This window comes from Melopsittacus undulatus, chromosome 7 (genome assembly GCF_012275295.1).
Source record: "Melopsittacus undulatus isolate bMelUnd1 chromosome 7, bMelUnd1.mat.Z, whole genome shotgun sequence".
In the NCBI taxonomy this organism is placed as follows: Eukaryota; Metazoa; Chordata; class Aves; order Psittaciformes; family Psittaculidae; genus Melopsittacus; species Melopsittacus undulatus.
The window spans coordinates 57,589,582-57,614,655 of NC_047533.1; the positions used below are offsets into that span (position 1 = coordinate 57,589,582).

Sequence of the window (25,074 nt, forward strand, 5' to 3'; positions counted from 1 at the left end):
TCCCCACCTCTGCCCCAGATTTTTCCCATTTAAAGTGGTGTGCAACCATCAGGATTTCTTTAGAGAAAGGCAGGAGAAGCATCAGTCCCAGCTGCAATTCTGTGCTGAAAAGCCTCTTTCTCTCATATTTCTCACCCAGTAAGACCTGTACCACACTATACATTTCTCTTGGTACATTACAGCTTGCAGTGCAAATCCAGCTGGATTAATGATAAAGTGCACTGGGCTCAAGGAGAGATTGAACACAGAATGAACAAACGGTGTTCTGAATTGCACAGCCTCTCCTGAATCCTAGTTAAAGCTTTTTTTTTCCCCAAAAAAAACTGTGTAGGCTACGAGAAATATCTTCATAAAATGTGTGTGCAGCTATGAAACAATGTCCTTTCTTTAGTTACTGGCAAATTTTAAGGTCATGGTCATAACGAAAAGACAGCTATTCCCATGTGCAAATGCAAAATCCTTTTGAAGCTGGATATATCTGCAGTTCAAAAATGCACCAAATCCCAAGTACTACTAAGAGTAGGGAAATTTCCAACCAAACCAGCAAGGATAATGTAGTCCAGTACAATGCTATAACAGTATACACACTTGAATAAACCACCTCTCTTCAAAAACGCAAATGATGACTCTACTTCTTCCACTGGCTCACAGACTTTTAGAACAAGACATCATGGCATCATCTGCTCTGATCAGTCAGTACTGTTACAACCCACATGCCAAAAACCCAGGCACTGTCCAATCAGTTTGATTGTGTAATTGCTGAATCTGCCTGCTGAGAAAGCAGCAACTCTTAGCCAAAAATTGGCTCACAACTTTGTATCTTTGATACAGACTTTCACTGCATTCAGTTACCACAAAGCTACTCCAGCTAAACCCCAGAATTATTAAGCAGAGCATAACAGGCTCATTACTGATCTTACCCAGTTCCATTTCGGCATGCATGCACACAAACCCCATAAACAAACAAAAAGCCCCCCTGAAACTGTAGGTCAAGAACAAACAGACAAAATCTTCACTTGAAAAAGAAGACAAAACCCCACCAATTTTCCAGGTGAAATTATCTATGTCTGTATTTGCTATCTAGAATGCAGTGAATACCAGAGTCTCCAAAAACCATGGCAACCAAAATATCTGAGCAACACTTTTTTCCTTCTTTTTTTTTCTTTTTTTTCCCCTTTTCTTTCTTAAATAGTTCTTCACATGGCTAAGACTCCTGCTTTGGCTTTTAAAATAAAAGGGTGGTGACTAGAAGGCTCCAACCCAGAGTGCACTTGCTGGATAAGCTATGTATGACTTCAGGGCTTTGGGAGATTTTACACCATGTTTCTTTGTCTTTTTTCTACCAACTGCATTCAGTCAAAGACTTCAGCTATCCGTCACTCTCAGCCAGTACCTTCATCTGTGTGCATCCACCCTTGGAAAGAGTTTTCCTATCTGAGAAGTAGCCACATCCAACAATATGAGGTATTTGGAGAGACCCTCTCCCCTGCCCCGTGCTATATAATTTTCTTTTACTTATAATTTGTTACCCTTGTTCACTTAAAGGTACGATACCATCCACAAAAAGCAGAGCAACAACCTGCATTAAGGCAAGAGCCAAGAGAGAGTAGCAATTTACAGCTCTCTCCCTGAAGCAAGGGTAGAGATTGCTGTCATTTAAACCCACTTCCACCTTGCACTTTCCACCATTTCCTGCTACTTTACAGCCGGTACCTGACCTGAAGAGAAACCTGTCTCCTGCTGCTTGGGAACTGCATCATACTTCAAGGCAATGTACATCTTACTATGGACTAAATTAAGTCGAATAAAACCAATTTCCACCCTGACATTATTCAAACATTGCCACAACCAAATAGAGTAGAAAGCCAAATGAAAAACCCAAATGCTCAAGTGGTTTCATAGATTAAAATCTCCACAGATTTTAACTCCTCCTACTGAAGATGGATGCCCTGTAGCACATTATAGTCTCTGCACTGTAAAATTCTGCAAGTTTTAGCTATACTTATAATTTTAATTATCATGTACTATACTCCCTTACGCAACAGCTGAAATCCTACAGTGTGATTATTTTTTTTTCCTGTAATACCATACTTTGGGAAGAAACCTGGCTAAAAGAAGCATCAAGGGTTACAGCCTCAGTAGCTATGCAGTGGATGGCTATGGTTCACCATTGCTTGGGGCTTTTGCTCCTTTGCCTTTTGAAAAGTGTTGTACAGAAATGTCTCAACTATCTAGTCAGTAATAACAGTTTCTCTAAAGATGTCTGATAAACTGCATCCATCAGTCTTTAAGGGAACATCAGAAGAGGAAAAAAAAACCACCTAAAAATCTTAGTATCTTTGGACCTAGCAAAAGGTCCCCATATATTTTTTTTCTTTATTCTTTACTTGTGTGCCTTTTGGCCAGGTGCCCACAGAGTCCTTCCCTGTCTCCGGAGGTGGCAATCGAGTGGCAGAAGAGATTTTTGCTAAATTCCTGCTGATCTGACAGTGACTTGCAGTCCCCGACTCTGACCCTCCTCATCCAGCACAGGATCACAAAAAAACCCCTTTGCAACTCACCCCAACAGCCCTGACACAGCTTCAGGAAACAAAGCACATGAGCAGATGCATCCGTGCCATTTTAATACAGGGACGCAGGTTAAAACAAACCTCTAGGCAGCAAAATAAATGTACGATGTTCCTCCTCCTCCCCACTAACAGGCAAGGGGCGGGGAAGCAGTAGCTGCAGTACCACCCTGAGGACACAAAGAGCAGAGCCAAGGCTGCACCTCAGCCCTGCATGCAAATTGCAGAGAGTATTCCCCATCCTCTTCCTGTTCTTCCCTTCTGTTCCCACCCCAACCACCCCGAGGACGCCTGCATCGTTTTTCTTTTTCTTTTTTTTTTTTTCTTTTTTCTTTTTTTTTTTTTTTTTTTTTTGGGGGGGGGGGGGGGGGGGGGGGGGGGGGGGGGGGGGGGGGGGGGGGGGGGGGGGGGGGGGGGGTGTCGGGAGATGGAGAGGGGTGTGTGTGTGAACAAATGCTAAGTCTGTGGAACTCAGAGAACAAAGGGAAGATCAAAGAGTGCAGGTAGCTAGATCATTATGTTTCCCAGCTGGGGCAAGAGTTTAAGCCTCCAGAGCTTACTTGCCAAGTTATTTTAGAGTTGTGCCAAGAGAGCTGTGCCCTCTGAAGCTTCCTGGCATAGGAACTGTTGTGAAGCAAAGCAATGAGGTTTCCAGTGCTGCAGGAGGGTTGTCAGGCTGCAGAAGCCACCAACTACACAGACATCTAGTTAATTCAAGTGCAATTATGGTCAATAAATCTGCTCATTACTTATACCTCTTTAGCACTGGAATCTGAAAGATGCTGGTTTATATATCCTATGGGGGATATGAGGATTTAGGGGCAGAAGCTGGTTTTACTACACATCCAAATAATAACTTGGAGGCTGAGGTGCTCACAGACCACTCTCTCCCTCAGGTGGCATCACTCCAGGGGTGGTCAACACCTCTGGGATGAAGCTCTCCATGGGCTTATGTTGGGGATTGGGCTGGAAGAGTGAATCAGAAAACCAGTCTAGAAATACCACCACATCCCTGATGGAATCTGGCTGGAGAAAATAACAGGACTGTAACTGTAGCTTGGACTCTTCACTAGATGCCCTTTTTGCTCTGCCTTTTCTAGCAAGCTGTAGATGGATGCTTTGTCTTACCTCATCCTGCCATCCTTGAAATAGGGAGATACCAGGTGGTGAATGCACTTCAAATGCTTCCAGGTAGCCAGAAACTAAAGCTCAGCCCCTTCACAAGATGCAGTGGCCAAACACCCAGAGTTGAAACTCGTTGATGCAACCTGTCCTCATCTTTCATTGATCTCTATGCCCTAAAGCCATCAGGAGACAGGTGTTTGACAAGTGTTTTTGACCTAGTACTACCCAGTTAAAGGTGAGCCCTTTCCAGGCATGCTGGGTGTGAATCTGTACAACTGTTCAAGTCCACTCAGAGTCTCAAACAGCAGTGCCTGCAGCAGCACAGGCACTTCACTGTTTGGACTGAACCTACCTGAGAGGGATGCTACCATGCTGACCTGACAAGGCAGGGGGGACAAGCACTACTATCTCTTAAAGCACTAAGAAAGCATTTTGGATAAAAAGTCACCTCAGAAAAGCAAGCTTTATGTCTGGAAATGCTCAAAGATGCAGTTTTGGTTTTGGGGGGAGGTAGGAGAAACTACCTTGCTCAGCATGCACCTCTGTTTCTCCATCCTCACTACTCACATAATATGGTCAAGAGGTTTCCCAGAACCTCTTGCACTGCTGGATGCAATCTGTACTATGTAGCTCTTCACACAGCTCTGCTTTTTCCTGTGTTTCCTTTCCTCACACATTTTTCTTCTATTGAATTTTTGCAAGACTTGTAGCTTTGAGCTAGCTACAAATGGGGGTAAAATGCTTTGTGCTAACACTCTTTCCTTCCTTGCCATGCCAGTGTTCTTTTAAAACCTCAAAACACACCTCTGGGAACATGTTTTCTGGATGTAATTTGTAATCGTCTGTGCAAACAGAACAGAAGGAATATGCTAATTTCATTAGCTACTGATTGCAAAAGTCAATACTCCTTGAGCCATTTGTGCCATTTCTCATCTTGCCAATTCTGCTGGGGAAAAAAAAAAGTCAGAAAGTGTAAAATGTTTTATCCATTTGCACAGGTTACCAACAATGATGTCCAGAGAGCAAAACTAACAAAAGTATTTTAGATTACAATCCCATTTCTTTTCTGCATGGAAAGGATAGGACATGTATTGGTTACTGATTTCAGAAATACCTGAACATGAATTATGCTGTGTTGGTAATATCTGACCAGCTCCACAACTACCTATTTTCCTGCAAACCTACAGCTTCTACAAACCCAAAAAGACCATTTGCCATTTCTAAGAATAGTATGTGAAAGAAACAGTCACAAGTTAGAGAGTGCCACAGTTAAAAAATCCCTTTCTACAGAAAATAGATATAGGTCTGAATGCATGAAATGACTAACCACACAACCAGAACAAAGAAACAACAATAAAATCTGGCCTCTGGGTAACAAGAAATGGCTCCTAGGTCATGCCTAACATTTTCAATTGTTTAGAAGGAGTAAACCTTCATTAATACCATACCAAGGGACACTGAAGGACCACATGGGAAGAGCAATGCCTGGAAATGTGACCCACCCCATTGCTCCTAACAGAATTATGCTGAGTAAGGGGGTTTTCATTTAACTATTTGTGCACTATGTCATTATTTTAGGTTTTCCACAAAAGCTGTTTTAGTTCTTGCTCTTGTGTTCACTTCCATTTGCTAGGGCAAGAACGACATTCAAATGAGACAGACCGGCAACCCTGAGCTGAGCCAGCTTCTGTGCCATCAAATGCTGCCTGCTGCCCAATACTGCAGCTCAGCAGCAAAATTTAACACTGCTATCCTAGTTTATTGCAATATAAATACTTCTATACAATTAACACGTGCAATTCAGGTACTCCAAGAATCACTATGCCAGTTAAGTAGGAGAGCCTACCTCCAGCGATGAGGGCGCACTGTGACTACATGTGCAGGAGCTCACTGCTTCATGGGGACTCACAAAGATCAATTCGGATCTCATTAAATATTTAGGATCTTAATTTCTCAGTGATTTCAATAGGTAGGTAAGTATCAAGAGAGAAACCAGAGATCTCTGTATAGAGTCAGATGGGAGTTTTAAGGGTCTACAGAGCACGAATGGCTCTAAGCAATTGCATTAAGTGAGCACAGTCCCAGTGCTACAGCAGAAACTCCAGGTCTCTCTGAGGAACCATTTCACTGAAAGCAGAGGAGAGTTGACACAGCAGCCCTGCATCTGAAAGGAGGGCCTCGAGATTTCACTGTGAGCAAAAAAATCCCTTCCCAGTAGATGAGGATCAGCACCTGCCATTCTCTAGTCAGCAGCCTTTGTTCGTTCCAGTAATGAACACCTTTGTAAAAAAAGCTGTAGATTAGAAAAGGAATTAACCTCCAAACAAAGAAGAGGCTTAATTAAGCATTGAACTAAAAGGAAACAGAGGGGAAGTGTAATAAAAAAAATAAAAAAAGAAAAAAGACAAGATAGCTGCACAGACTTAATTCCAATTTCCCCTCTTGTAGGTCATTTTACCCAATGTAATATCCTTTCTGCATTTTGGCAAGTTTGTTACTGAGGCACTGCCCGTTACAGAAGGGGTTTTGTTGCTTTCTACTCGCTTGTACCTTTTTTAATGCTTTGCATTACAAGCCCTCCATCAAAAAAAAAAAAGAAAAAGGCAAACCAGATTTAAATTAGACTTTGGGAGTATGCCATTTCATAAACTTCTCCCCAGAGAGCTTCAGCTAATTAAACAAATGATTGCAAAATACTCACAATGTCAACCCTGTCAGCTTATATGCAAAATATCTACACCAAGCTGTAGTTATTTAACCAAACACAATGTAGGAGAGCAATGTGCTTTAAAGATAAGCACAAACTTAAGGGGGCACACACTTTTTAAAACTATGGGTAGATTATGGAGAGGCCAAGGACTTTGAACATCCCTGCCTATGACCTTGGAAGCCAGCAGGTACAGCTATGATGATCTGGAAAGAACAGGAGCTTAGCATCGGGGTGGCCAGGCTGAGGAGACTTCCACAGATTAAAAAAATGGATGAACGTACTGGGCTGTTCTCAACATTTGGGTTGAGCTCTGTGCTACTGCCCAAAAGGGCAGGTTACAAGTGGTTAATAATGCTGAAGGAAATCTCTGGATTTTTGCTGTTAAATTGCAGCAACTTGATGCAAAAGCTGGAAAGAAGCAAGCAGGTGCCTGGGGTAGGAAACCAGGAATATAAATGTTATGTGATTAGTCTATGCACAGTTCCTGGAGGTAGTGAAAGTCTCAACTGTCCAAAGCTAAAGGATTTTAAATCTCTATATACATTACATAAAAGCATAGTTTAAAAACATCATTTTTCCCTTCCCACCATTTCCATCTCATTTTGCCTTCTTCTAAACCATGTGGCTATGCCCATTCTCTTTGAACAAACCATGCAAGCTGTCTTTATTTTCTGGTACTTCTATCCCATTGACCTCATCCCCAGTCTACATCCTGGCAGCCCATCACTCTTCCCATTTTCTCTTTACAACACACACCTCAAGTATGAAGTACTCACTGCCTCCCAGGGCCAACTACTCCTTTCCCTCACACTATATTTAATTTGCCCAAGGGAGTGACACTTCCCAGGCCTCAGCTTCTCAATGGATTTTATGATCAGGTGCACACAATGAGGTATAACATAAATTATTACAGTCTTGTCTAGGAAAATGTAGTATCAACTTTCCTAAAGCCCTGTTAAGGGTCGAAGAACCCACTGTACAAGGTTTGAGCAAAACAGAAAATGAGGAGGGAAGATACAGAAGGAAAAAAAGGTGTCTCTCCTCATCATGGCAAGGTCAGAGACTGAAGCTGATGTTAAACAACCAGTAACAGGGTTAGGATGCTGACAAGCCCCTGATGGGTTTCCCAGCCCTGCTTGAGAGATGCTGCTTGCTGGGGATCTGGCAAACAAGATTGACATCAGCTTGCTCTCTGCACCCTGATTTAGAAGCTGAGATTAGAGGGGATAATTCTTACTGTACCAATCCAGGTGCAAACCCAGCTCTGGTATACTGCATGTTTGAAAATGGGAGAGACGGTAGTAGGAGGCAAAAATTACCTATTCTCATGTGCCATGGCCATGATAACCCTAGATACTCCTGAGGACACCAACCTGGTAAAATCAGCTAGGAGCAATGCATGCCAGAATTGAGATGAACTCCTACCCATCCAGTCCTCTCTCTTCAAGGCTGCTTCATGCCTTGGCAGCAGTATTAATGAGAAAACAGTTTTGAAAGGGGAAACTCAGTTCAGAACATTCCTTTAGGAGGAATGCCAAGATCCTTCTTTGTTTATTTTACTTGTTGTGTAAACATTTTTTAAATACTAATCAATACAGTCTGTAGAGCGTATTTTTTTAAATAACCAGCATGGACATATCCTGCTCATGACTCTGGCCTTTTCTTTGACTCCAAGCACGTTGCCATTTTACTTTATATATTGTGCTGGCTACTTCCTGATTGTAAACTCTTAGTCAATCAGCTTAGATGAATCAGAATGTACCAAAATCACATAATAGACACCAGCATTGGAAATGGTCAGGAAATGGGAATTAAGGGTGCATGCTCTGTTTAAATTATCAAAACACATTAAGGCATGAGAAAGCTGAGAAATGTCTCACTGAATATGTCTGGTAAAAGCATTCAGTTTGCTTCTGCCAGGCTCCCTCTTAGCAGCACTGGTTCCAGAACTGCTAAACAATTTTAAAGTTCAGTGAACAAATTATTTCATTTGTTTGGTTTTCTCCCATTTTCTGTGTGAATTCTTCTAAAATTCAAGCTTACTTTTTGCCTCTAAATATGAGTGACAATCTGCAGATACCCTAATCAAAATGGTGCATTAACTTCACTCCCCCTTCCACCTTTAACTTCTTCAATGTACAGAACCCAGCTTGCATAGTTATGATCACAAAATATTAACATAATGTACCTCTTCCTTAGCAACAGATATAGTGTCACGGAAATGCAGCCCATAATGCAACTTGATCTAGAAGCACAATAAAATATAAATAAGATTGTTACACTTCAGTAGCACACACAATTCCGCTGTGAAAGGCCTTCATGATTTTAGAATCCTCATCTTTTTACTCTCCACCACAGATTATTTAGAAGAAGATTTATGGACACACATTTCCTTTTATTCCAGAAAATGAAATGTAATTGTTTACTCAGTAACAGCATTATTCTGTTGCATGTCGACAACTAAATTTCTGGGCATAATACAGACAAGCACACACACATCTGTGCATAGCAGTGCTCATAATGAAATAAAGATGAAAATGGGACTTAGAGACAATCTAAAGTCCCTAAGACTGCCATGAGAGCATCCTTAATTGTGGTCCTTCTTTAATGAAGAAAGCACAAGCAATTTTCTCCAAAAAAAAAAAAAAAAAACCAACAAACAGCTGCAATGAAAGAAGTGATATACTTGCTGCAAATTAACTCTTTATCTAGAGCCCTCTGGAACACCTCCTGTGTACCATATCTGCAAAAAGGACACCATCCTCAGCTGGGTAAGGGCAAAGTCTTCTCCTTACCCCAAGACCAGCTGCTATGCTCCATCCCTCAAAGCTCCCTGGCCAACAGCCCATGTCTGTTGCACCCTCATGCATGCTCTCTTGCTAACCCTTATAATTACATTTAAGCAACCTTAACACCTCTTCTCAAAGGCAATCAAGGTTTTTTAAATACTGCTTCTTGTGAGTTTTCAAGGAGAATGAACTTCTTCAAACCAATCTGAAGGCAATAAAAACATATTTGGAGCTAGAGGATAGCAATCCTTGTTTTCGGAGCAAATATTCCAGTTATCAAGCCAAATTTACTTGGCTGAAAGACTTAAATCATGATGCCTTTTATGAGGGAGCCAAGATACAATCTTAGCAACAGGGGTCCATAATGTTTATCTATAAATCAGTGTTTGGTATGCATTTATTAAGGTTGGAATTTCCAAAAGCATCTTTCAAGAGTGAGGTACCTAATTCATGGGCATAAATTTCCCTCTGAATGGATTATATCACATCAGTAGAATTCCTCTGTAACAACATACAAAGGGAAGAACCAAAATTCAACAGTCCACCTTAAGGAAATTCAAGGGCTAAAGCAATCTCTAAAGTCAAACATTTTAGAAAGCACCACACCACTGACTGGTGGAAATCTCCCATTTCCAGCAATTTCTGATTCAATCCAAGATGATTCCAAAAGCCAAGTGCTGCAAAAAAAAAAAAACTGCCTACCTACAGAAAATCCCACTGCACAGCTGAAGAGTCATCAAATGAACACAAAACGCTTCTGCTCACTGCTGTCAACAGCAGTATGTCTGAGCCTAACCTTATTTGCTTGTATGGGAAATGAGCTGCCTGCCTTTCTAGAGATGCATGGCTTGAGTCTGATGAACTTCAATGAGAGCACACTAAGCTCACTCATTGGTAAGGTATTTCTACATTCTATTGGAAGGCAGTGAAACTACACCACTGAATAGCATAGGCCTCTATCAGTTGCTTTTCCTAACTTGTCTTAAACCGCAACTTACATTTCTTTCTTAATGTTGATCTACTTTCTTCAGATGCAACATACACACAGTAAAAGATAACAAGAATGAAAAGAATTAAAGAATTACAAAAATATTTTCCAGGAGAAGATGCTATAGCTGTAACATGATATTCCACCACTGCAAATACTTTAGCATACATGCCACTTAAAAAGCCAAATCAAAAGTCTATTAAACTTAAATATTTTGTTGGACAAACATACCATTCATTCTCTAGCCTCAAAAACTTTGGTACTGGCATAAGAAACATTATAAATGGTATCAGCTGGATAATTTTTCATCCAGATTTATACCTATGGAAGAATAAAACAAATATTCCCCCCGTAGTTACAATAGAATAAAATAGGTTTTCTCATTAAGTAACAATATACCAATAATATACCAATAGTGCAATATCAGAGGTGGCTTCCTATGTATATTACTAATAAATCATCTTCCCAAATTTAGACTATCTACTTCTCTACCAGGTTTTAACCCCAAAAGAAGGCCATATATTAAAAAAAATATTAAATAATAAAAGTGTATAAAAGGCATTTTTTAAACAGACAAACACCAACCTGATCTTTTGAATTTGTCCTTATTTCATTTGTGAATCCCCACAGACTCTGTATAGAACAACTGGGATCCTATGTCCTGCTCTAACACACATTTCCAAAGAAAAACACCATTGTCCTATCCTCGATCCTTTCAGGTGATGATGACACACTTCATCACATATATCATAGAGCACTTCTATAAATTGGCACCATAGGATGTAATACAAGAGAAGATGCAACATACAGCAAAGGATGAAAGCAGCATGGCTGTAGTAGCAGATAAAGACTTTCCAAGGGCTAAGCTCTTCAGCTGTGGCAGGGGGCTCTAACAGGAAGTGTTACCTCATATCATAAGCCTTTTTAATGTCTCTAACAGGTAAAGTTAAGACAGGTTATGCCCTCAATCAAAACACTGCAGACCAATCCTACTCACTTTTAAACAAGAATATATCTTAGGAAATCAGTAGACCTGAAATTTGATCTCTCCTATGATTTATTTGCCATCTTCTCCCATTACACAAATATAAATGTAACGGGAATTTTTCTGCAGCCCTGAAATAATCCAGAATTAACACCAGATGACAAAATGGACCATGTACCAGGAGGGGAAAAAGTTACAGTAAAAGCTTCTTCCCATTAATGGGGCCATTCATTCATATGGCCACTATTCCACAGGGGAGCTGGACATAAATTATGTATTTGACATCTAGTTATAGACGATTATATCTGACATAATGAAGTTATAATGGAAGGAGTTTGCACATTGTTTGGTTATTAAGTGCCCATTTCTTGTCCCTGCACCAGGTGCAATGGTGATAGGCCATACAAATCATCCAGAAGAAATGCCAAAATGGGCTCCCTTACTGATAAAGCACCACACATGTTTATTAATTTAACAGCTTGTCTTATGTCTCCCCCATCTGCTCATTTAAAACAGTTATTTGCCCTATAAATATTTCAGAAAAAGAAGTGTAGCCAAAAATTAGTCTGGCAGAAAAGAGGGAAAAAAAGAGAGTTTGAGAAGGGTCTCAAGCTGTATTCAGCACTGTGCTCTTTTTTCCACACTGAATTGGTTCAGCAGCTTTTTTTTCAAGCTGGTAATAGGACATTCAGTTTAGATTAGTGATGCTTGAGGGTGCTCCCACCATAGCTGACTCTGCTTTCCAGCTGTTGTCACTGTCAGGTGGGTGAAAACTTCCACCACTGATGGCAAGTAGCACAAGACAGCGCAGCGGAAAATGAAACCCACTGTCAAAAGAATCTTCTAGGTGGATGTCTATGTCCATTTTAAGCTTATCAGGTTGTATGACTGCTTCAGACAGACTACAAAGAATAACATTTCAAGGTATCTTTAAATCAGTTCATGATGATCTCCCACAGCAAAACTCCTTTACAAGGCCCCAGCTAGCTGTTAAAAAAAGCCAGTTAAAAAGTGGCTTGGCTTGGTTTTAGGCGATTAGAATAATAGGAAAGGTGTTAAACAATGTTCAGGCTGTGTTGTGTCATGCCCTTCTCCCCAAATCCTTAAATATTTCCAAGTTTAAATACTTTGAACAGTTCCCACCAGCATACAGGATTAGCACTCCTTCTTGAAAGACTCTTAGCTCCAGCTTTCTGCTAGAGCAAGCACTGTTATCTTATAAATAAACAGCAATGCCCCAAGGTGCCCCTCTGCAACAAAAACACACATTCCAAAGAAATAAGAGCAACAGTTCAACACCATAGTAAAAAAGAAAACAGCAAATGGAATGCAATTAACTCTTTCTGCCTATGGGTAGCTACAGGACACCAAATGGTACCTTGCTGATGATAACCAGCAAACGGGAGGACTGCAGGCTGGCTGCAAGATTTCTAGGAGCTCTGGCTACTTTAGTTATGATACTAGTTATCAAAGCCCATGATTCCTAATGAGAAATTAATAAATACAGAGCATGGCCAATGTTCAAAGCTGCTGCATCACATGCTTATATCAGAGCTCACCCCTCCACCATCTTTACAACCCAAACAAGCTCCATAGATGGCAATATATTTCTGCATCCACATCTACCACACTGCTCAAAACTCAACCTGTCACTACATTGAGCTGTTGGAAGACTTATCTCAGGCCTGAAAACTAGGGCTTGAGATGAATCTGCCCATCATAACAGAAAACAGAGTTCAGATGGAAAAAGAACAGCAAAGTGACCCAACAAAGAAATCTGTACAGACCTTTTCAGAACAGGACAGCTGAAAATTCACAGTGCACATGAAACTTGTAGTCATTGGACAACCTTTCTATTGACTGTGCATGTATGTTGAATACCCATCTTTCACCCAACCGGTACAACATCATTTGCCTGTGTGCCTCATATACTGTGCTTGCCACGTGGGATGAGAAAATGGTGTGTGTGCGTTGCTGGCTTGCTGCAATGAGCACTCATACCTCATGGCAGAGGGAGTGAAATCATCTGGTGGGCTCAGTGCAGTCGTGAAAGGGAGTCTCTGAGAGCAGTCACACTTGGAGAAAAGGCTGAGCAAAAGCAAAGAAGAAAAACCTGTACACAACCAAGGAAGAGACAAACACTACATTGCACCCCAATGCTGCATAGAGAAAAACGAAAAAGGGTTCCTGAGCATGGGGGACCCCAACCAGCCTCCAGTGCATGGTTCTTTCTTGGTTCAGAGACACTGAACTGGCCACTCCTCTGGACTCTCCTGTCCAAAGGTTGTCTGGAAAATAATTTTGCCATAAGAAGCTGGAACTATATAGATGTAACTAACATTAAAAGGAAGGAGCAGGATGAATAAAAACAGGATTTCAGAGAGAAGCAAAAGGACACTGTAAAGGACTCTTGAGCTGAGGGAATGGCTTTCCCAGGTGAACTAAAGCAGAAAAATGAAAAAGCCTGGAAAGAGGAGGTTCCTAGTCAGCATGAGTCCAGAGCAGGAGCTCCTCAACAGCACCTCTCTTGTAGAACTGGGCCAAGGGAGGGAGAGACAAGAGAGCTGGAGTCTCCAGGGCCTGGCAAGCATGGGATGCATGTCCCTGTGTGTCAGTTTGAATTAAGGCAAGGAGTGCCATTGGGCCTCATTGCCCAGTGCTCTCCTTTCTCTGGACCTGGGAAGGAGGACTGGGGCTGTGTAATGAGCCCAGCTGTCAGATCCTCCCACATCGTCATCTGCAAAGCCATCAACCCTCTCTGGGACCTCTGGGAGAACGAAAAAATAAAAAGACCCAGAATGTGTGCATCCAAACTGCTGCTCTATTTCTGGTAAAAAGATTTCACAGTCTTTCTAACGTTCAGGAACAGTTCTCCTTCAGACGCTGCAAATGCAAGGAGAGAGAAAAATTGCAGAATGGATCTAGCTTTTGACTGAAGAAAGCACAAAGGGACATACCACTGAGCTGGAGAAGAAAGGGGGAAAATCCATAAAGACCTCTGTCTATCTCCCTGATATACTGCCCAAGGGGTAGGGAGAGATTCTGTGTCTATGGAAGCTGAAGATCACAATTGCAACTAACAGGAGAAAAACTCCACAGTGCCTTAACTGGGGCCAAAATAACCCCCTGTTTACAGAAATCTGCACATAAGGGTGAGAAATTCCATCCCTCCTTTACTATTTACTTCTAGAACTGGGGAACAATACATGGCTTTGCTTGTCAATTCATGTTTTGGAAATGCACTGACTTCAAGCATATCAATCTCCAAGACAGCTAATCCTTGAGCTTCCATTTTGAAGGAAACCTTTGCAAATAGGTAGCTCAACATGAGAGGAGAGCTCCTCAGACTGTCTAGCTTTAAACACTAGGTATATATTTCATGTTCAGCATGATTCCTCATATATGCTGAAATCTGATTCTATAAAGCTTTATAAATAGTTTTAGTGTGTGGATTCAGTGAGTTTAATTCACTTATTTGCTATGGTTTAGTACCTGGCAGAATCTGAGTCCAAACGTTAAATTTAATTTATTGCTTTGTATGATAATTCCATAAAATCCCTTTCTAAGCAAGAGTATCAGCATTTCCCTCTTCTATAAAACTCCTTGCTATTGTCAGTAACCACTGTCATTTTTAAACACAGGTTTAATCTTCAGTCTATGAGATCACCACTTGAGGTCTCAGCTACCCCTGCAATTATTTTGCATGCAGATGGTGTAAACAGTTGCATAAAAATCATGTAGTCACATCCAGATTGTTAGACTGAGAGGAGGTGTAAAAATAATGGTTAACAGTGCTTCATATATGGAACTAATTTTAAAACACCCTCAAATTAAAAAGGGACTGGGGAATAAGAAGTGTCTTGATAAAAAATGCTGATTCAGGGCCTCATTTCTATTAAGTGATTTACAGTGTCATTATTGCATTACTGTACAGAGCAGTGGTTCAGAGTAATTACCCCGTAATGCATGATGACACTAATGTACTAGCAAACTACTGAGGTTTATACTCTCTTCACTACCAGCGTCAGGGCTCTGCAAAGCAGGTAAAAATGCCCTGCATGCATAAACGATGTGTGTAAATGTCACCAGTGATAAAATTTTTAAAAAGGAGAAGGAAGAGGCAGTTACAAGTAAATCTGCCAGCTGGGCATTGCAACTGCACAGACCCACAGGAGCACTAAAGCTGCACCGGTTTTTGATAATCCGGGAAGGAAAGATGCTTTCATATCCTTACCCCTTTTATATCCCAGGTTTTCAAGTGGCTTAGAGGAAGGTGAATGGAGGTCGCGGACTGCCACGAGATTGTATGTGACCAACCTGGCTCACGACAAGACCAGATTTGGAGAGAGGACTGTGAATCCTACCCTGGCTCTATTTCCATTTACTACAATTAAAATTATATGGTGCCTTCTTTTTCTTGCCACTTCAACTGCAACATTGACCTGCATCTGGTGCTCATCTCTCTGTAAGGGGTGATGCAGAAGGGAAATGAAGAGCATCAAAGCAACAGCCAAAAGCATTAGTGATGCATGATGACTGTCATAATGCTGCTCTTTTTTTAGAGTTCCAGCTGTTGGAAATGTGAAGAATCAACGAGAGCTTCAGGACAGAGATGATTTTGCCTCCTTTGCTTAAAACAGCTCTTGTGGTTATGGGATAAAGCTTGGAACATGACCTGAGCATGTCGTAAGGTGTCAGAAAATGCAGACAAACCCTTCATCACCCTCACAGACTTAGGAAAGAAAAAGAAAACACTCATAATTATTACAACATTCCAATGGATTTTGGGCACTGAGGTTGGAAATGAGGCAGCAGATGCAGAAGTATTGCTACACGTGCCAGCTCTCAGAGCTGGAGGAAACACTTGCTCTTTCCCCAGAAGACAGTAACAATTAATACATTTTTAACACCCCCTAGTCACCACCTGATAGATTGATGCCTTCAGAGCTGACTGCCTCCCTGGCCTTCTCCTATTAAGGTACACAAGAGGATTTGAGTCCTTTTACCAGCACGTAGCAGCAGTAATATCAGTCCTTCCACTCCAAGCAGCCCTTTCTTTAAGAATCCTCATGGGGAGGTGAAGGCCCTGGTGGAAGCAGTTAATGTAGCAGCTTATATTGGATAAATTCCATTTTACCTTCTCTGCACATGCTGTAACTGTTCTGCGTGACCCACTTCGCCCTACTTCTGGTGTCAGCACCATTCATCTTGCAGACGTAGCTATGCACTCATGCAATGGCTCTTTTATCTTGGAGACAGCAAGGCACAGCTTTCTTGGCTGCTGCTGTTCCACCATCCTTGAGTCTTCCATTGCCTGGTTCCAGATCCCACAGCAAAGATTTACCTATTCTAAATAAGCTCTGAATCATCACATCCAACATCAAAGACAAACTTGAGCAAGAAGGTCCTGGAAGTCATAACTGTCTATGTCTTAATGGAGTGTTCTGCTAAGAAAGCAAGGTAGTAAACTCTACTACAGAACTGGAAGTTATTAAGTGGTCTAAAAGAAGCTGAATGGAGGCTGTGGACTGTCAGGAGATTGGTTGTGACCAGCCTGACTCACAACAAGACCAGATTTGGAGAGATGACTGTTAATCCAGCATCCTCACACTGAATCTCCACCACCCAACACCTGGTTCCACCTTGCAGAGATGCAAGGGGAATCTTCAAGGAATAATAGTGTTAAGGCTGCTTCTGAACAAGTCAATTCCTTAGTTTTTGTTCCTGCATCAGCTAAGAAAATACATTCATGCTTACAAAGGGAAAAAACCCAGTAAATGTTTACTCAATCAAGGTACAGATCTAGAGCATCCACATCGATGCTGGTGAAAAAGCTCACTCAGAACTAAGGGAGTCTTTCATGCCAAAAACATTAACTGTATGCTTTCAATTAGCCCACAAAGCCCTTGGGCTATTTGGAGGAGCAGGGTTTACAGTTGCAGCTGCAATTCATCAACACAAAGGTTTTGGTCTCCCAGAATGTAAAAGAGGGATAAAGAAGTGAGATTTGGAAAACAGCTTTCTTCATGTTACATAATGACAGTGCCTATCCTGATTAATCTTGCATTAACATGCTGCATTTTTCAATCATGAACACTTAGAGAAACATGTGCACACAAAAACATTCTTGCAGCCTTATAATGTTAGGGCAGAATGACAATAACCACTAAAAAGATGTGCTGGTTTCAGCTGGGATAGAGTTATTTCTCTTCCTAGTAGCTGGTGCAGTGCTTCATTTTGGCTTTAGTCTGAGAATAATGCTGATAACCCACTGATGTTTTAGCTGTTGCCCAGTAGCACTTACCCTGATGAAGCACCTTTCAGTTTCCCATACTCTGACAGTGAGGAGGCGCACAAGAACAGGGGAAATACAGGACACCTGATCCAAACTATCCAAAGAGGTATTTCATACCACAGCACATGATGCTCAGTATATAAACTAGAGGGAGTTACCTGGAAGGGACTGATCCCTGCTCGGGGAATCTGAGTATCAGTGGGTGGTGAGCAACTGTACTGTGCATCACTCGTGTTTGTTGCTGTTTTTCATTTGTTTGCTTGGTTGGTTTAGTTTGAGTTTTTAGTTCTCCTGCCACCAGTCCCCTGTGCCTGTGCACTGTCATTAGGAAGGAAAAGAGGAAGGCAGAGGGCAGGTCCAAAGGTATACCTGTCTGTCCAGAAGTAATGTGAACAGCAAAATAGCTTGCAAATAAGCTGATATGTTCAAAGCTATGTCATGGGGCACATGAGACAGTCATCTCTCATATATTCTTCTTGCAGGAAATAACTTGCTCCTGAGAGTGTCCCTGGATGGAGGGTGATAACTTTACCATGGAGGCTCTATGAACAAGTGAGGTACACTCATGCTTATGGCAGGTTTTTGCAATGCATGTGCATGGAGACTCACCCTTGGATGGCGGCCTCTCCAGATCCGAATCGAGGTGGATTGGTGGGGCAATGTAGGAGACTTGCCCATGGTGAGCCTGCCCTGTGGACAAATAAGTGTTTTAGTTCCACTGTTTCCTACCGAGATCTATCAGGGCTATAATGAAACATAAAGGATTTCAATGGCACTGGATTCAAAACAGATTTGCAAATTTTTTTGTTTGGTTATGTACTTTTCACAATGAACTTCCATTTTGAAGACCCCTGATGAAAGGTTGAAAACATTTCCATTTCTTTTGTTACTTCCATGGAGGACATGGGTACTATGATGACCTTTAGTTATACCTCCTTTACAACTACCACATATATTTTGCATGATGTTCTCTCAAAAGGCCATATGCTACAGAAGACAACCAATTTCACACAAGATCATTCAATCTGTTAATCTCACTCTAAGAGGGAAGCAATCATTTCTGTGTCACAGCAATTTTTGAAGGAAGCATGGTATAAAGTACAAATCATCTGTTTTTCCCACCTGCAGAAGACACAGATATCAGTTTGCAGAGCTTGGCATTGCTTTCACCTGGGTGGAAGCTTTTTGGTTCACAAAACCACCATGTAGTTTCCCAGTTGCTAAAGACTTAATTCTTCTCCAGTAATTTAGAGGTAACTATATTAAGAAACTTATAAACTTATAAATAACTTTTTCTTTATAATAAAAACATGTTGTTATAATTCATCTATTTACTGTAACAATTTACAAGGCTGTTAATCTCTTTTTCTAAACACAGAAAGTTAATGACACATAGATTATGATAACAGTTAGAGTAACCTTCCCGTTTCAAGTAATATTCGTGCTGCAATAAAAGCGGTTGATTCCTCTTATGAGACACATTCCAAATAATTAATACGGCTCCCTGTTGACACTTGCTGTTGTTGCTCCAAGCAATTTCAAAGCTAGCGTCAAGGCAGCAGAGCAGCGGTACAGTCTTCAGGCTTCTTTGTAAATGACACCCAGGAATAGCACGAGTGCAGTATGCCGGTGCACATAATACATTGAAAACATCTCTTCAGGGGGATGAAATATTAATGGAAAAGGGGAAAAAGAAGTGTGTCTAGGCAGGATATATTTACTGCTTTACTCTGAGGCTGACTCAGATAATTTACATTATTAGCCATTACAACAACTGGACGTTATTCAAATTTAAAATCTACCAACACATCATAAATTCTGTATTTGCTTCTAAGTGCTTTAACATGGAAAATCTGCTTCAGGCGAACCCATAGCTAATAATGAGTTACAGTGCATTCTCCTTCTCTTTTACATGTTAAAAAACCATTTGATGTCATTAGTGAGTACAGGTCATCATTTAATAGCTGCCCAGTTCTACAGTAGAAACAGACAGATGGTCAGCTCTCACTTCAAGCTGCTCAATGTGCAGGATCAGTGCCTTATAACCATAAGACAAGCTGTATCAAAAATACCACTGAACTGCAAAATAGCTGAGGTTTGCACGGAACTTTGGTAATCACCCAGTCCACCCCAAGGGCAACAAGAGCCTATGGCATCCATCCAGTCTGATTTTTAGTATCACCATGCATAGAGACTCTACAACCTCTCTTGGCAGCCTGTACTGGTGCTTGGCCACTCGCACAGGAAACAAACAAACAAATAAACAACTTTTTCTTACATTTGAGTGCAATTACCTGTATTTCAAACTGTGCCTCTTGTACTGTCAGTGGCTGCCTCTCAGAAGAGGCTGACTCCATCTTCTTTATTTCCTCCTACATCAGGTACTTACATATATCAGTAAGATCCCCTGGACCACATCTGGTCCTGGCTGGACAGTCACAGCTCTCTCAGCCTCTCCCCACATAAAGGTGCATCAACTGCTTATTCATCATTGTGGCCTTTTGTTAGATTTGCTCTAGTAAGCCCCTACCTCTCTTGCACTGCGTAGCCCAGCACTGGGCCCAGCACCCAGATCTGTCTCAACAGTGCTGAGCAGAGTGGCAGGATTACTTCACTCGACCTGCTGGCAATGCTTTGTCTAATACAGCTCAAACAGCCTTTTTTTTTGCTCTATGTGCCCATTGCTAGCAAATGGGTTTGGTTTGGGATTTTTAGGTTCTTTTGTTTATTTGTTTTTTATCACCTTGTCTTCATGGGACCAAGTGATCCCAAATACAAAATGGAATTGGATTAGGCTGGGGTAAATAATATACATGCACAGTATATAAAAGACTATAAAACATCTACTAGTTTCTCTAGACATTCAGTAATAGCTATGGAAATTTACGAATGTTTTATTAAAGCTTTTACCTAATATGGAGAAAGCAGGAGCATCAAATGCTCTCTTCTGATAAATGAAACAAGTTGCAGAAAGCTTTTATCCACTTGCTGCTGATGTAAAACACATTACTTCAAAGAAAATATTAAACTTGACTTTGGTTAGACTGTACACTTCTCACAATGCTAATCAATCAGATTTTGGGTTTAGTATTTTGTCTATAATAAAGCAATGCAAGCAACTGTTGTGTTTCATTTTCTGGGCACAAATACCTGCTTAGCTGCTCTTCAGACTCATCACAGTCTTACTGTACAAGGAACAAAGGCTCTCATGGCCCCAGTTATACATTCAGGATCAAGATACCTTGTAAACCTTCTTGTTAATCAACAGAATCCCATTATTTCTTTTGTTTTATTATTACTGGCAACATTGACATCTGAGAGGGTTGAGAAAAGAGAAGCAAGTGGGGTGCTGTGCCTGAAGCAAGACCTAGGAATGGGACTGATACACAAATACACAAAGAAAACTCCAAGTCAGGAGGCCAAACTTTAAGATCAGAGCGCTGATCCTTCTGGTTTTAATGGTATTACAAGTTTTGCCACTGATTCCATTAAAACCCAAAAATTTTACCAAAGGGACCTAATGCTAGATTTTGAGGCTGATAATCACTAGTGCAACTCAAGCTGGTCACAAAGACTGACAGAAGAAGTTTTGCCAAGTGATGCCAACTCCCAGTCTCTTTTGCAGTTTCACCATTTTGCAGTTTTGGATGCTTACTGCAAGCCCCAGGTCTAGGAATGAGTGACTCCAATCTCCCCCTCTCCAGTTCCAGCAACTGTAGAAAAACACTTGAAAAGAGAAATGTGGAAGCCTTAAAAAAAAAAAAAAAAAACAACAGATGGTAGAAACACTCAACATCTCCTTTTCCAAACTGTCCTGTCCTTCAACTGCTTTTTCTGCATGCTGGGTCTGAGCTGTCAATGGTGCAGCACTGGGAGGTGGCACATGGCCTCCCTTGCCTAAGTGACCATCTTTCCAGCTGTCAGGCTTTCATTTCTACTCGCACATGTATATACCCATTAGCCTATTTGACTGACGACTCTTCAACCTGAAGAGCTGCCCATACACTAAGCAATGCTGGCCAGGTATAACTGCATACAGAAGAGGAAATGGCTGATGTCAGGTCCTTTCAGAATTTTGCAGGACGTTCCAAAAATAACTGCATCTCTTTAAATAAGTGGCTCAGATTTAGTTATTAAAAAATAAACAAAAACATCTTCTGACAAAATATCAAAGGTCAAGATATCTCTGTTGCTAATGGGAAGTTGAGCATGCCTTGTCTCATAACAGCTTGCACAGGTTTCTCCAAATCCCACCCTGACTGCAGCCATCTGGTGTTTCTGCGGCCAGCTCCCAGGTAAAAAAGTAAAGAGCAATCAAACGTAATCATCAAAGTAATGTGTGATAAAGTTGCCAGTTTCATATCTAATTGCTAAGGTTGGGCTGTTTCCCTTACTGTGCTTGCTGGCAAAGTCTGGCCACTGACATGACCAATGCCCGCTGACATGGCCATGGCCCCCTGTGATTGTCAGGAGTGGTGCAGAGCGGGCCAGAGGCAACAAGGGCTAATACTGGAAGACAGTCATGGGTCAGTTCTTGTCTGCTTTTTTTGTATCATACCAAAAAGATCCAGATCTGGCCAACACTACACAGATGTCAAAACCAACTCAGGCGAGACAGGGCAAACAACAAATATGACGTGGTTAGCCACAAACCACCCATCTTCTGCTCATATCAACTCTCTCAACAAGGACAGGATATAACATCCACAGTAGTCAGGCAATATGCACATACTGTAGCAATGTGAAAAGAATCATGTTTGGTAGTAGCAGTTTTTTGAGCAATAGATATGACCTTGAAAGTCTACTTGGTAACATGCTCTTCCTTGGGTAAGGATGTTTGTGGATTAGAAAAAGTGCCTGGCTGGCCATTAATTTCAAGCCTGACATGAGAGATACAATGCATTTTAAAAAGCTAATAACTTAGAAGAACAAAGATAATGTTTTGTGAAGATTGAAGGAAACATAATAGCTTGGCCTAAGGGATTTTTTTTTAAAGGGATCTGGATGCTCATAGACAGAAAATAAACATCTACACATCTTCAAAAAATTGCCCTTAAGTGATTCAGCCATCTATAGATGCCATGATATAAAACTGCAGGAAAAAAAGAAGTGAATACACGGACTAATCAAGGAAACTAGCAACAAAGCAGTCTTATCTGTTCATCTATTAAAAACACTTCCTCCTGATTCCTTCTAGAAACATACACACATCTAACAGGGGAAACCTCCCTCTTGACCCTGTGCCGAGTTTCCAGTGCCCATGACATTTGTCTTTCCTAAAGCACAACTTCTATCTTCATTTATGCACATGGGAAACCTTTCTGCATGACCCCTGCTCATTCTCTCTATGAGATTTTACTGTGCCCTGTTACAGAGAAAACCTGAATAGACTGGATACCCACAGCAAAAAGAAAGGACACTAACATCTTGTAGACAAAAATAAGCCTTTTTTAAACATTTGATGTGAGACCTCCTCAACATCTTGCGAACTGTCTTCTAAAGCTCTGGTGCTTACAAAATAACTAAAATCACTAGAACAGTTGGTTCTTTCTTTCCCCCACTGCTCCTTTGCTCATTGGCCACGGTACTGTGGTGGGCATTGACAGTTGCGCACCTAAATCACAGCTCTCCCCTGTGCCTGACTCAGTTCCAGCAGCTGCAATGAGAAACCACCAGGAGATACATTTTTTTACACAAGCATGCTTTAAACTCTTTGCCTGGAGTGGTGAGAGTCTCCTTTCTTTACTGTCCTCACCTGGCGATGATCACTGCAACACATTTTTTTTTGCTGCCATGTTAGACTGCAACTCTTGTTCCATTTTCCACTCGTTTTCCAGACATTTTTTGGTATGTTTTTGTCTTCCATGGACTCACCAGTTCTCAAGATCCTTCTTAGACAGTCTAGTTAGCATTTCATGCAGGTAATTTAGTTTCATTTTGTGCTGGTACCACTGACAACCCAGTGCTCCCATTCACTGCCCTTTATCAGCACCTCCGAATGCAGCCACCTCCACAGATTTAATCCCTCATTCTGTTTGCCCACACGCTTGGATCACTAATGAGTTAATAACCGTGACACCGCACATCGATTCCTGAGACTTTGATTTCAGTTCTTCACATACTTTTGCTTTTTCTGTAACAATGGGATGGGCACACACGAGGTATGCTGAATATATATTCCAAGGAAAAGTTCTGGGGAACATATCTATTTTACTAATATCTTTACAGATCAAATATAAATTGAATGCTGTGGCCTTTTATCCCATGTAACTGAAAAAATCATTTTAAAAGCAGTCCAGTTTGTCTGTGATGATCTGATATGCAAAAACAACATTACTTTGTGGCCACATTTCTGTAATCCTCTGCTAACAGGATATTTGCAAAAAAATCTAATTTATTATCTAACTGAAGACTAGATTCCACTTTGTTGGATTGCAATTTCCAGGATCATTACTCTCATCCTTTTTAATTTCCAAAGTTAGTACATTTTTCTTGTCCCTTTTTCTCCACTCACGAGTCTTTTTGAACTCCATAATATGTAGGGATATATAAAAACATATGGAAAGAGAAATTAAAAAGCTGGTAGGTTTGCTAACAAATTCTTTTGACATGCCATTAAACAAATTTAATTCAGACCTATTACTCGGCATTTATTCAGACTTCTTCTGGCAGGCTTTTTTTCTGCCTTTCATCAGTGACTACCTTTACAAACATAATTTCATCACTGCCCACCCTTTTCCATTTTCCATTAAAAGCTTCCTTTTTTTTTAAATAAAGCTTTTATAAAGCCATTCCCTACCTCAGACATGTTAGAGTTAGCACTGATTCTGTCCACCACTTCATTTATTCATGGACTTTTATGGAGTATCTCTCTTTCATCTGTACATCTCTCTTTCATCTTTCATTGCCCTTTTAACTCCTTAGGGTAGCAATAACTCTCCAACTCCCTCTCCTTCTCTCCCTCCCAAGGTTATTTCGATTTCCTTCCCTCGAAGCTGTGCATGCCTCTGAATACAAGAAAACCCTCTTTCACAAAGGGAACTCTGACCACATTATCACTACTCTCTTGTCATTTTGCCACTTGTATTTCATACCAGAAAATATTGCAAGCTTAAAGTAACTAAAGCAGGAAATATAGGATACTGCAAGCATGATTGAGCATGGAGGGACTGCTGGCTCCTGGTTATGGCTGCCTTCTGAAAATGGAGGTTACAGAAACCAGCACCCTCAATGGGCATTGACAGAGAGACTACAGCTCTGTGCAAAGCCATCATAACAAGCAAACGTTTCTTCTCCCATACTGTTCTTGACAGGAGTAAAGTTGTAATATTGCAACTCTATATATTGTTTAGCTATACATTGCTTCTGAAGCTATCATAAAATGTAAATAATAGCAGGTCTTTCAAATGCCAATAGTGTGTGCTCATGCATGCCATCTTACAGGTGTAATTTAAAGTCTGAGTGTAGGAGATGCAGGACTGCTCTTGGCAGAAAGCTCATTAAAGGATGTCGGAAGAGGGGTGAGCTGAAGAGATGTTTGGCTAAATCCTTGTCACACATGCATCTCGTGTTTTAAAGTAAATGCAAATCCAAAAGCAGCAACCGGCAGCATGCT

The 25,074-nt window shown here is 41.0% G+C and overlaps 1 protein-coding gene across 1 annotated transcript in view; it reads right to left on the bottom strand.

The window, feature by feature from the left end:
* ADGRL3 (adhesion G protein-coupled receptor L3) overlaps window positions 1-25,074 on the bottom strand; it is a 413,903-nt gene that overhangs the window by 120,605 nt on the left and 268,224 nt on the right. The window contains exon 7 of the mRNA XM_031048551.2: window positions 18,069-18,149. Within this exon, the coding sequence (XP_030904411.2) occupies window positions 18,069-18,149 (81 nt within the window). The remainder of the gene's footprint in view (window positions 1-18,068; window positions 18,150-25,074) is intronic.